This window comes from Xenopus laevis, chromosome 5S (genome assembly GCF_017654675.1).
Source record: "Xenopus laevis strain J_2021 chromosome 5S, Xenopus_laevis_v10.1, whole genome shotgun sequence".
NCBI lineage: Eukaryota > Metazoa > Chordata > Amphibia > Anura > Pipidae > Xenopus > Xenopus laevis.
Genome location: NC_054380.1, coordinates 117,667,885 through 117,682,032, shown reverse-complemented (window position 1 = coordinate 117,682,032; position 14,148 = coordinate 117,667,885). Strand labels below are relative to the sequence as shown.

At 40.9% G+C, this 14,148-nt stretch overlaps 2 protein-coding genes across 3 annotated transcripts in view; both read left to right on the top strand.

Annotated features, from left to right (window-relative positions):
• The first annotated feature begins 309 nt into the window (after nucleotides 1-309).
• LOC108718201 (flocculation protein FLO11) lies at nucleotides 310-2,343 on the top strand. The gene has a single exon (XM_018265887.2). The coding sequence runs from the start codon at nucleotides 352-354 to the stop codon at nucleotides 2,341-2,343; it is 1,992 nt and encodes a 663-aa protein (XP_018121376.2). The 5' UTR covers nucleotides 310-351.
• A 2,625-nt stretch (nucleotides 2,344-4,968) lies between these two features.
• Nucleotides 4,969-14,148, top strand: part of ryk.S (receptor like tyrosine kinase S homeolog) — a 70,112-nt gene continuing 60,932 nt past the window's right edge. Inside the window, exon 1 of one of the 2 annotated variants that reach the window (XM_018264567.2) lies at nucleotides 4,969-5,440. In XM_018264567.2, the coding sequence (XP_018120056.1) occupies nucleotides 5,239-5,440 (202 nt within the window). In that variant the 5' untranslated portion in view covers nucleotides 4,969-5,238. 2 annotated transcript variants of the gene reach the window in all.

Genomic DNA, 14,148 nt, shown 5'->3' with positions numbered 1-14,148 from the left:
GGCCCCATGTCAGTTGAACAGCTTGCCTAGCATCATTGCACTGATTCTCCTGACCAGATTTGCTTGAAAGAAGGTGAATATAACCAAGAGGCTCCAATCCTACAGGAATTTGGCACAGCAGAACTAAAGCCCACGGTCCAAGGATTAAACTAGAAGGACATAACCATCAACCCTTTGCCTGAGGACATGATGGCTACTTCTACCCTAACTCTACAGCTCATGCTGGATCATTTCCACGACCGCATTGTTGTTAATATGCAGCAGACTCTAGAGGCAGTGAGAGCTGAGGTGAGTGAATTATGGGGTCGAAATGGAGCAACTGAACAGCGCATAGAACTAACTGAATCAGCCATGAATGTCAATGAGGGGGAAATCCTACATGCCTCTAAAAACTTGGCTGTAACTCAGGAATGCATGGAGGACATTGATAATACTCAGAGGAGACACAACATCCGCCTCCGTGGTGTCCCCAATTCAGTGTCAGATTTATCCAGTTTTGCAGCTGACTTATTCAAAAGCCTGTTGCCCAATGAGACTGTCCAGGTGGATTATCTATTCAGGATACAGCACAAAACTAAAAACTCTCATATGCCCCGTGACATCTTAGTTAGGTTACCCCTGATATCACAAAGGGAAGCTCTGCTGAAGGCTGCAAGGAAAATAAACATGAATCAATTCAAAGGCACCAAAGTACAACTGTATGCTGATTTATCACCTTCTACTTTAGAAAAGAGAAAGGCTATGAGGCCCCTGGTGATCTGGCTGCAACAGAATTCTGTCAAATACCGTTGGCTGTTTCCCTTTGCAATTGCATTTGAATTTAAGGGTTGGATCTATCAGTTTACAACATTGGATGATGCTTGCAGGGTGCTACTACAGGAACATGGGATCAACATATCTACTGATACAATTGATATACCTCCTAAGAAACAACAGGTTATCCCTTCCCCACGGTCTAGTCCTACACACTCCACTCCTTCTACAGATGCCTGTCTGGAGCAGGATCTCCCTTCTGCTGCATCACATGATTATACTGGAACCCTAAGGAAAACCCCTATTCCCAGCACTGCTGATGTTATGCCTCCTTCTGTAGAGAATGGACTGGAGAAGCAAAGCCCTCCTGAGACAATATCTACATCAAGCCATGGCGACTTTATGCTTCCGGCTAAAGCAAATGACCCAAAAACATCAGGCCTTCCAGAGATACGCTCTACACCCATGTCTGCTGAATATATGCCTTCATCTGGAGACAATAACCTGGAGAAGTCAGGCCTTCCAGAGGCAAACTCCAATCTCACCTCTGCTGAATATATGCCTCCATCTGCAGAGAATATACTGGAGAAGTCAGGCCTTTCAGAGGTAAACCCTAATCCCATCTCTGATGAATATATGCCTCAATCTGATACTATGCAGAAGTCAGACCTTCCAGAGGTAAACCCTACTCCCACCTCTGCTGAATACATGCCTCCATCTGGAGAGAATATTGTAAAGAAGTCAGGCCTTCAAGAGGTAAACCCTACTCCCACCTCTGCTGAATATATGTCTTCATCTGGAGAGAATATACTGGAAAAGTCAGGTCTTCTAGAGATAAACCCTGCTCCCATCTCTTATGAATATTTGCCTCCATCTGGAGAGAATACCCAAAAGAAGTCAGGTCTTCCAGAGATTATACCTTTCCCCACCTCTGATGAATACATGCAACCATCTAGAGAGAATATCCTTAACGAGGCAGGCCTTCCAGAGATAAACCCTTCTTCCACCTCTCCTGAACATATGCCTCAGTCTGGAGAGAATATTCTGAAGAAGTCAGACCTTCCAGAGAAAACCCCTACTCCCTCCTCTGCTGAATCTGTAACTCAATCTGGAGAGAATAGCCTGGGGAAGCTAAGCCTTCCAGAGATAAACCCTACTCCCCATTCTTCTGGTTGTACTCCTCTTTCTGGAGACAATGACCTGGAGAAGTCAGTCCTTCCAGGGATATACTCTACTCCCACCTCTGCTCAATATATGTCTCCTTCTGGAGAAAATAACCTGGAAAAGTCACAAATTCCAGAGATAAATACTACTCTCAGTTCTGCTCATTGTATGCCTCCTTCTGGACAAAATGACCTGGAGAAGTTATGTTCTCTTGAGACAAACTACACATGTAGCTCTGCGGATAGTAGGCCTCTTTTTGGAGAGAATGACCTGGAGAAGTCAAGCCCTCATAAGAAAAACTCTGCTTCCAGTCCTACCAACAATATGGCTCCTTATAGAGAAAATCACCCACAGATGTCAGGCCCTCCTAAGACAGACACAGCTACTTTGTGTTGTTGTGAGGGCAACATTGTTGAAATACAGTAGAGGAAAATGAAAGAATGCTTCAGATAGTGCTGGTTAATTCCACTTTACAGAAGATACAAATTGTAACAATTCATAAGACATACATATACCTTGTAAAAAGACCAATGGACCCTACAATATCTCATATTGCCAGGCAATAGACAATATTCCATACTGCCAAGCAAGAGACGGTGTGGCCCTTGACTTGTGACCAATTTAACTGCCCTAATTCTAAACAAATTAGAGGCTTTTGCCCCTTTCTGCATTTAATTCACTAGCTTCTCCTGTTTTCCAGCACTTTCAGAGAGACGCTTATTCAAAAGGAAAAGCAAGCATTTTCATAGATTATGGCCAATAACCCAGTTGTTAAGTACTTTTCTGTGCAATTTAAATGTAACTATTTAGTCTTAATACTAATTCACATTTAATTTACTGTAACTTCTGCTTTAACCGCTTACTGTATCAAATTCATTCCCTCTCCTGATTCGCTGTTACAGGATTCATTTGTTCCACAAGTCTATTGGTTATATTTGACAAAAATCTAAACTTAGTAGATCTGCTTTGTGTGATGGTTTTTAATATCTACTAACGGTTGTTTTCTTCTACACTAAATTTTTTAATATTTTTCTTATTAAAAGTTAATATAAATTATGAATATGTAATGGTCTCTCTGTTGCATTAATGCTCAAGGTCTTGGTAGGGACAGATAATATAGCAGCCTGGTTCTTCCCTGCTATGCTGCTAATAAGAATGAGAAAACACTTTGATATGATAGATTTGTGATCCTCTTTAACTTTTACTCTTCCTGTACTCTGAAAGTATTTTATGGTTACATTACTTATAGGATGTTTAAAACTCTCACAAAATATTGTAATGGCTATGTCTTTGGAGGCATTTAAGTCAATGGTGGAAACAAAACAATATTGGGAGAGGCTAATGCTTGAAATTAAAATACAGGCCAAATATGTGACAGTATATGTGTTAAAGGGGAACTATCGCGAAAATGAACAATTAATATAAGCTTCAGCATACTGAAATAAGAAAATTATTATTAAATATTCTGCATAGGTCTTGAAATAATCAAGTTTATGTTCACTATTCCTCTCTCAGCATCTGTTTCTCTTCATTCTGTCTTCATTCAGCAGTTGGGTGTCAGATATTCATTGACAGATCCAATATATCTTATGGAGGGGGGCTCCCTTTGCAAATGTATTAGAGCTCACTCAAATAACTGATTCCAGTACAAATAAAATCTAACAAAATAACTGCCTTTTGCACAAATTCTGCATGAAGAGAGACATGATGTCTGGTGATTTTAATAGAGTGAGCTCTAATACATATTCTAGGCAAAAGGAGCTTCCCTAGGTATAATTCAACAAATATCTATGTCTGCATGAGTTTCCCCCCACACTCATTGGCACATTTACAAAGGGTCAAATATCGAGGGTTAATTAACCCTCGATATTCGACCATCGAAGTAAAATCCTTCAACTTCGAATATTGAAGTCGAAGGATTTACTGCATTTAGCTGGATCGAATGATGGGGAAGGCCCCCATAGGCTAACATTTGTGCTTGGTAGGTTTTAGGTGGCGAAGTAGGTGGTTGAAGTTTTTTTTTAGAGACAGTACTTCAACTATCGAATGGTCGTAATAGTCGAGCGATTTTTAGTTTGAATCGTTCGATTAGAAGATGAAGTCGTAGTTGAAAGTCGAAGTAGCCAAAAAAAACCTTCAGAATTCAAAGTATTTTTCATTCTAATCCTTCACTCAAGCTTAGTAAATGTGCCCCTCAGCCTGGCTGTTTATACATACCTCCCAACACTTTGGAAATAAAAAGAGGGACAAAAAAGTTGGCGCGCGTAGCGAGGCAATTTTTTTGACCACGCACATTTTTTGTGGCCACACCCCCTAATTACCATTAAATTTGGCAGGTTATGAAAGTTTGAACATATTTCTGTGGTTTTTTTTTCCAGTTATTACAGTTTTGCTAATGAAGGTGAATTGCCCTTTAAGCTGTGAGTCTAACGTTTCCCAGGGGACCTGTTATCTTATATTGTTACAATTACTTATTTGCTTATCTTGAAATTGTTACAAAAATATTTTATCTGATTATGTGGCTGTTCTGGGCTCTCTGCCAAAAGCCAATTAAATTAGAAACTTTGTTTCTTTTTCTGGCTGTTCAGTGCAGAGAAAAACGGGACTTTCCAGTACAAATGAGGGACCTCAGGTTGAGCTGTCAAAAGAGGGACTGTCCCTCTAAAAACGGGACAGTTGGGAGGTATATTCTCTGCACTGCTGGTTCTGACTCCTGAATCAACATAATTCAGCTGATTCCCACAGACCAGCAGCAGGAGAACAGACACTGTTGCATGAGTCCAACCCAAAGAACAGAAAAGCCGTTCTATATTTTAAATGATAGTCTCTTAGAACATTATCTTTCGCCGTCCCTTATAAATGACAGTTTTGGGTTGAATTAATTCAAATTATTCATATATTTTTCTTATAAAACCCGCGCAGTTTCGTCCCCCTGTAACTTGAGAAAAAAATCCACCTCAGAAAGTAAATACAAACAGCAAGCCGAGCCTATCACCGGGGAAGCACGTCACGTGTTCGTTTCAGCTGGAACAATAAAGATGAATGAAAAAAAAAAAAAAAAGAGGCACGTATAGTGGGCTATGGTAACGGTGGCCGGCTGGTTCCCGAAGTAGCGGAAAAGCGTAGCGTTGGCGGCCGTATAGCGCGTGCGTTTGGCGCACACAGACGAGTGAGTGAACGCGCGTCAGGAGACGGAGATCTGGCGGTTCTTGTGATTTGGCCGATTTAACCCTTCGGCGAGCAGGGGTAACGGGGAAAGTAAAGGGTGAATATCGCTGGGATGGTCCGGGGCGCCCCTCCTCATCACGGCCTGTGAGAGACATGCTGCCCGGGGCCCCGGACCCCCAGGAGAGTAGGAGGAGAAGAAGGGGGAAGCTGCCGGGCCCCGGGCTGTGGTGCTGGTGGCCATTGCTTCTGTCCGTCCTCCTTCAGCAACCGGAGAAAGCTCATTCCGGACCTGGCCCGTCTACTGACCCGGGGCTGAACTTGTACTTGAGCGAGGAGGAGGTGCGGCGGCTAATCGGTGAGTTACGGGAGGAGGCGGGGGCTGCTGTAAAGATTACGGTAGTTTCTGGCGTTCTGTTAAATTCATATGGATTTTGATTGTTCCCCCCTCCCCACAATCTTTTGTTTCCAAGCCTCCCCCCCACCTACTGGGGCTGCTGGGAATTGTAGTTCAGAAACCAACCGGATGGCATCGAACTGGGCATGAAAACAATACAAAATTATCCTACAGACCCTTGTGCTCCAAGGTGGGCCTCCCTAGTGCTCCTGACTCCACTTCCAGTCGTTTAAAGGGAAACCTAACCATAATAAAGCACCATGTGCAGTTTATATCTGCTCCCACCCATAGGCCGGTATACACAGGAGTAGCTCACCCCTATCTCATGGTGCCTGTCTCAGGGGATGTACATGCTGAATAAACAGGTAGAAATAAGACATTTGGGTGTTTTATAGCTCCAGGTGCATCTGTATAATGTCCCATAAGCAGCAGCACCGCATAATAAACTTGTCAGCCAGACTCCTCCTGCTTAATTTAGTTCTGATGCTTGTCTGCTTTATGTTCTATTCACCAGCAACTGGTCTGTCATATTTGCTAATGCCCTGCCTGTACCACTGTATAACATTCGGGTGTATGAATGGGTCCCCTGGCATAGGGCGACAGAGCACCTGTACACTTAGAGAGGTCAGGGGATTGTGGAACTGAGCAAACCAATGGAAATCGTAAGTCGTGACCTGGGGCGACATATTGGTGGGTCTTCATTTGCCCTCAAAAGGATACTGTCGTGGGAAAACATGTTATTTCCCCAAAATGTATCAGTTAATAGTGGTGCTCCAGCAGAATTCTGCGCTGAAATCCGTTTCTCAAAAGAACAAACTTAATTTTTTTATATTTCATTTTGAAATCTCACATAGGGCTAGACATTTAAATTGCAATGGTAGGCTGGCACAAAAACTGGACTTCACTCCAAAAATAGATGCAAATAAAAAAAAAAAGTTTTTATTGTACAAAAAGAATCCTCTCATCGGGCGGACTTGCGCATTTCGCGCCTTCTGGGCACTTAGTCATAGGTTAGAGTTACACCATACAACCTGTGATATTTAAATGAAAAAACATCAATCAGAAAAGTGTTCTGGATAACCAATCAGAGCAATCGTTGCTTACAAGAAAGGTTTAACCAGAGGGAAATACCAATATAAATAGAAGTAGAAAAAGTTTTTTTGTTTTTTTTAAATATTTACAAAAACGTAGATTTTTAAATACCATGAGAACATATTAATATTTTTGTACAGACAAGATTATTTAAGATTGTAAATTTCACAATTTCATATTATATAGTAAAAAAATGAACTGTATTGATGCCAAAGTGAAAATTCAAATCATTATTAGCTCAAAGGTAGAAAATCAAAATTAGTTCTGTATTAATAAATATATATATATATATATATATATATATATATATATAATATATATATATATATATATATATATATATATATATATATATATAATTATATATAATATATATATATATATATATTTTCCCACAGTACCAGCACTCCAGACGAAGGTAATTCCAGTGGTGCAAGATCAATTGAAGTATGTATGTTGTAGAAAGGATCAGCACGCACTGTATGTCAGGTGAAAAATCTTGTCATTTATTGTGAAAATAACATCATAATCCATTGATTATGATGTTATTTTCACAATAAATGACAAGATTTTTCACCTGACATACAGTGCGTGCTGATCCTTTCTACAACATATATATATATATATATATATATATATATATATATATATATATATATATATATATATATATATATATATATATATATATATATATAAAATCAAAGTTTGGAATAAAGCATTCCTGGGCCAGCACTTCCCTTAGTGAAACAAGTGTCTTTTTATTTTACACACATCACAGAGCTCCAACGTTTGGTCCCTCTTGGGACCTTTCTCTATATATAGGACATTCGCCGACTCTGTAACTATATAAACCGTTAAAGAGTCGGCGACCCACCCTCCCAGAGCTGTTTTAGAAGGTGAAAAATGAAGCTTTACACTTCAATATTACAAAAATCATCGTTCGAAAATAGGAAGTAATTGGAAAAAGTCTATTTCTGGTGAACTAAAACCGACAACTTAAAAAAAGTGTTTGAAGCTTAGAATTATCTTTTCTTTTATTGGGCTTTTTTTCATTTCTGTGTTGATTTTTAACAGAGAAATTTGCCGCCGGCCAAAAAATTGTCGCGAGGCAAATTTTTATTTTGACGCACAACACCAACAAGTCTATGGGTGTCATTTTTTCGGCAAAACAAGACAAAAAAAATCGCCCATCCCTAGATTTAACCTATAGGAAAAACCATTATTGGCATTTATTAATCACCATAGTCACTATTGGTCTAACTGCTCTTTCTGTTCATATGAAACACACCTCTGCTCACTATAAATGTCTACTAAAAATCTACTGTTGCTGCTGATACTTTGTTATATTTCATTTCATATTCAACAGTTGTGTCATTATTTAAGTCTAGTTAAAAGCAAGCCTAGTGTATATTCCTGATCCTGTTCTGTATCCACACTGTGGCACTTTTCTGCCTTGTGTGCTTCTTCTCTTGTGCTGTGTAGCAGAGTGTTAGAGTATTTGTGGATGTTTGACCAATACCTGATTTTTGGCTAGCAGTGGCTAGTCTTCTGACTTGGGGCTAATGGGGCACCTTTCTGTTTTGCTTGTTAGAAATGTAAATGTGTGCTGACATTCCAGTACAGTTATCAGCAACTGTCACAAAATGGTCTATGGGATCTCACATTTTCAGTGTTGTGGATGATAAAAGTATATGTTGTGGTCCCTTCTGTTTGTGTGTGTGTGTGTGTGTGTGGCCCCCTCATTTCAGCCCTGGATGGGGGTTATGTTATTTAAATTTAAATAGAGCGTGTGGGTTGCTGCAACTGTGTGCCTATTGTAAGCAACTAAAAGCGGCTCAACAATAGGATGGGATGAGGGCTGCTCAATGGAAGTAGAAAGAACAGAGCTAGTGGCTATTGCTTGAGCTGCAGCCCTAATTCCCCAATTTTAAAGGGGCATGAGCAAAATAAATAGAAAATACTGTCTGCCAATGGACCAGTTGTAGCATATGTGCAATGTTATTCTATTGCTTGAAATCCAATGTTTCAAAAAAAAATTCCTCCGTATATCGGTCCAGATCACTATTACTTGATGGATGCAATGATCGACTGACATAGTGTGTCGCCGCCCCTAGTTACCCTGCAGTTGCATGCCAGCTATGTATAGGACACGGCGCATAAGTGCCAGTTCCACTGATGTTTTGCACTTTGGCTCCCTTCACCACAAATTTTCTTGTCCTACGTCTTGTTCTGATACTCTCGTATGCACTTTCTTATCAATGTTGTAAAAGTTGCACAGCGAACAACATTGCTTCATCATTATGCTTCAATGAATGACAATGAATTGGCCAATCACTGACTGTCACCATGCAGACCTGTGACCGACGCGGAGACTGTGGGCGACTAATCTCCCCAAATGGCAATTTGGGGAGTTTAGGGTAGTGGCAGATGGGGAGGATTAGTCACCCAGCGACAAATCTTCTCTACTTTGAGTGACTAATCTCCCCCCGAAATGCCTTCCCGTCGGCAAGAATATGAATCGCCGGCGGGATGGCATACGAATCTCTTCGGATTTCCGAAGTCGCCCCAAAGTTTCCTCGTGAGGCAACTTCGTGCTGTTTCGGAAATGTATGCCATCCCGCCGGTGATTCATATACTTGCTAGCAGGAAGGCATTTCGGGGAGATAGTCACCTGCAGTAGCAAAGATTTGTCGCTTGGTGACTAATCTACCCCTGTGCCACCACCCTTAGCTAAATGAATTAATTTAACTAGAGATAATACTGAGCTCTGTGTAAATAACTCCCCTCACCCATTTGTCCTCACGGTTTGCTTACAGGATTAGAATAAATCCATTACGCGGGGGGGGGGGGTTATATATGCACGAGTAATCCAATTATCTACCTTGCATTTTTTTTCCATGATTTAAACATGATCTTGCATTATGTTTTATTGTTAAGCCAACAGGTAAAAAGTATGTTCAGCAAAAGCCATATTCCCTTAGTATGTTATGCCCTTTTGATTGGCTGCTGATTTAAGGTGCCCATACACGGGCCGATAAAAGCTGCTGACAGACCGAGTCGCCAGTTTATTGCCCCGTGTATGGGGCCCTCCGACGGGCCTCCCCGATCGATATCTGGCCGAAAGTCGATTGGACGGGACTAAAAATCCCATCGGATCGCGGCCGTATCTGTTCGTTGATCCGACCGCCCGTTGCCCATCGTTAGGATCCGATCATTGGGCTCTAGGTCCCACAAACGGATCAGCCCGATATCGGGGAGAGATCCGCTCATTTGACGACATCGCCAAACGGGCGGATCTCTCCGTGTATGGCCACCTTTAGGCTAAGGCCACACTAGGCGATAGCGCCGCAATTTGACTCGCGGCGACTTTTCGCCGCGACTTTTAAGCCGCAATCGCTGGGGAAACTTTTGCGCTGGCGTCTATGGGGAATCGCGAAAAATCGCCAGCGTAAAAACACACGCGGCGATCTTTTCTCTACTGTCGCTCGAAATTGCCTCGCTAGGCGATTTCGAGCGACAATAGAAAAAAGATCGCCGCGTGTGTTTTTACGCTGGCGATTTTTCGCGATTCCCCATAGACGCCAGCGCAAAAGTTTCCCCAGCGATTGCGGCTTAAAAGTCGCGGCGAAAAGTCGCCGCGAGTCAAATCGCGGCGCTATCGCCTAGTGTGGCCTTAGCCTTAGAGAGAGTAGAAGAGCTTGTGATTGCTGTCAATGATTCACAGCATGAGTATGTTGGTTTCAGACAGGGATAAAGGCTAGACTTGAAAATCAATTTGTATAACCACTTTATTAAATAACTGCTTCCCTCTAGTGAGTTTTTTTTTTCTTTGAATAGTTGCTGTTCCCCTTTAACAACTTCAGATATGTTTTTGTAGTGGCTTTCTGCTAATGTTGCCTGGTGTGATATTTCTGTAGTGTAATTTTAGAGGCTATTTATGATATTAAGTCAGTGAGGCACAAACTAAAAACTTGTTTTTATAGATCTGTCAGTGGATGGCAATATGTCTAGTAATCATGCAGTAAACTATGGAGCAAAAACAGTAAGCACTTTTTACTCTTTTATATCAATACAGCATCATGCACACACATTCAGTGAGAGGTGCATTGAATCCAGCCCAGGCATGTACCATTATCCTTTGGAATTATGTGCTACTGTGAGATCCATAAATCTTTGGGTAGGCTGGTAAAACTCAAATGTATTAAGGTTCATATTGATTGCCATGGCATAGGGATTCTATATTGACTGCACCTATAAATGTATGTTGGCTAATGAAGGAAATCCATTATAGTTCCCACATATATGCACATGATGTATGTAAGACCATAAATCTGGGGTCCCCAAACTTTTTACCTGTGAGAAATATTCAAATGTAAAAAAAGAGTTGGGGAGCAACACAAGCATGAAAAAAGTCCCAGGTGCCAAGTAAGGTCTGTGATTGGCGATTTGGTAGCCCCTATGTGGTCTTGACAGCCTACAGGAGGTTCTTTTTGGCAGTACACCTGGTTTTTATGCAACCAAAACTTGCCCCATGCCTGGAATTCAGAAATAAGCACCTGAGCACCTTTAAGTCCACTGAGCGTAACATCCAAGAGGTTGAGGAGCAACATGTTGCTCATGAGACACTGGTCAGGGATCACTGAACTAGATGTAACCAGTTTCCGTTAAAATTTATTACATTCTCTTATTTTGCCACCATGTGCATTGTACCACCTCTTGCTGATCAGGATTAAGTAGGTGGGTAGGTTGGCATTTGACTGCCAGGTGTGTGCATCTGAGTATTTTGTTTTGTTAGATTGTAAGCTCCACTGGGACAGTTAAGATGTGAATTATATAGTGAATAAAGTAACCCCTCTTGTAAAATATAAGGATATTATAAGTTACCGAGGAGTTTCATGACCGAAGGCCGAGTGTTTTTATACAGGTCATGGAACTCCGAGGTAACTTCTAATATCCTCATATTTTGCAACTGGGGGTACTTTATTTATTATAATACACAAGTTTCAGTGAGTCATGTGACAGAAATGACATCAGAACTCAACGTTTATAACTGATGACATCAAAATTCACTGTGTATATGGATATCATTTACAAGATATTCATGGCTTTTGTTTATTACATGAATATTCTTAATGAATCAGATGAAAGTTAAGCATAGGGCTGGCAGGACCAGGGATGACTTTGACGTAGCTTAAATATATTGCAATCTATGGACAAACAATCTGTTTTGTTTTAAAGTTGTTCTCTTTGGTAATCTTCGAGACGTAAGTGCTGTATCGGCACATGCGCAGTTGAAAATATTTTCTGTTTCGCGACAACTGCACATGCGCCGAAAACCAACGAAGCACCGCTCTCATTCCGATGATTACCATAGCGCCGGAAGAAGGCTGCCATGAACTCCGCTGGAGAGAATATGCACTGAGGGGTAAAGTAAAGAGTTACGTTGGCCATAGATGTAGGATGAAAAGTCGTTAGATGCACGATCGTTCGATTCCCACTAACCTCACAATAATTTGACGGATTGGTTGGAATGCACTAAAATCTTTATGTTTATGGTGGCATTTGCCCGTAGTAGCAACTAAGCTGGGGGGGAAGGGAGGGGCGTCTATGTAGGGTAGTGGGGCATTTTTTGATGGCATAAAACACAAAATGTCCTTAAAATATTGATAAATGGTTGAGCGCAGAGGATCTCTTGTAATAGAAAGGTGTGATTGACCAATCTCTCCAAATCCTTGAGTAATGATTTGGTTTCTGTAAATAAGGAAAGTAAACAAGTACAGTGTCCTATTTAGCAGATTGATAACATAAGGGTTTTATTCATGGGAAATCCTCTTATTCCTTTGCAGCTCCATTGCCTTGAGTAGATTTAGCATGGAGCCTGCTATATGTTTTCATGGTGGGTTTCTGAGTTGTGGCCACCGAGAAGTCCATGCAAAGTTTATTTTCAGTCCGTGCAGATTAAAATAACATACAGGCCTTAATACTTAGAATGAAGGATGTTCCAATTTAGGCAAGTGCAGTAATTGAGACTAGAAAGTGTCCAGTGTTTATGGAAGCCAGTCTTTAAGGAGCCTCCAGATAGATAGTTATATAAACACTGACTTCCTTGCTCACTTGTCTAATTAAATGTTTGTTGCCTCTAATTTTTAAGTGCTCATTCTGGTTCTCTGGCTGCTTCTTAAGGGTAAGGTCAAACTGAGCGTTTCGGGGGAGATTTAGTCGCCTGGCGACTAATCGACTCATCTTTGCGGCTACAAAATCTCCCCGAACGCCTTCCCTCGCTCTTGCGCTGGCTAAAATGAAAAATCGCCGGCGCTAAGCACACACAGCGTTTCGTTTTCCGAAATTGCCTCACGAAGATACTTCGGGCGACTTCAGAAAATGAATTGCCTCGTGTGCTTAGCGCCGGTGCTTTTTCATTTTAGGCAGCGCAAGAGCGAGGGAAGGTGTTCCGGGAGAAATGCCCAGTGTGACCTTACCCTTAAGAGACAGTAAGAACAAAATGAAGTGGCTTCAAATGCATTTTAAATGAATGTACCATTACCCTGTGTTTTTTTGTTTTTTTAAAAAGTTGTATTGGATGATTTGAGAGCATTTATATCCGTTAACAAATCTACTAAGAGGGTAGACATTAAGGATCAATAGGGCTATAGGACCTACTTTGTTTTGTAGATGACAGGTTATTCAGAATACAATGGTTTTTAGTACTGAGGCCAAACCGAGTGCTTGGATATGGATAAGCTGCTCAAATGTGCAATATGTTATCTTTACACACTCTCATTTGTATCTGTATGCAGTCTCTCACTTTGATTAATAAAAAAAATTAGACTTTTTTGGTGTAGTGACCCTGCTTTGAGTAACTTGCATTAGAGGGGTTGTTCACCTTTGAGTTACCATTTAGTATGACGGAGAGTAATATTCTGAGACAATTTGCAATTGGTTTTCATTTTTTATTATGTGTGGTTTGTTATTTCGCTTTTTATTCAGCAGCTCTCCAGTTTGCAGTCAGCAATCTTGTTGCTAGGGTCAAACTGTACTTGGTAACCATGCACTGATTTGATTAAGAGAATATGAATAGTAGAGGGCCAGAATAGAAAGATGAGTAATAGTAGCAATAACAAAATGTTACGTAAGGCTACAAATGTATTGTTTCTTAGACGGGGTCAGTGACCCCCATTTGAAAGCTGGAAAGAGTCAGAAGAAGGAGGCAAATAATTTAAAAATACTATAAAAAATAAATAATGAAGACCAATTGAAAAGTTGATTAGAATTGGGCTTTCTATAACATACTAAAAGTAAACTTAAAAGTGAACAACCCCTTTAAATTACTTAGAGATGTCCCACAATATTGGCAGTAATGAACTGGCTTGTAGAATAGTATTCTTTATTTAGCGCCGACATATCCAACGTCACTTTACAGAGATTATCCTTCTCTCACCTCAAACCCTATCCTAGTGAAGCTGGGTCAGGACCCCAGTCCCTATAATATTTTCACATAGCATGGTAAATTTATCAGGAGTCTGTTGACCTTCCTGTGTTTTTGGTGCGTGGGAGGAAACTGGGAAACCCACACA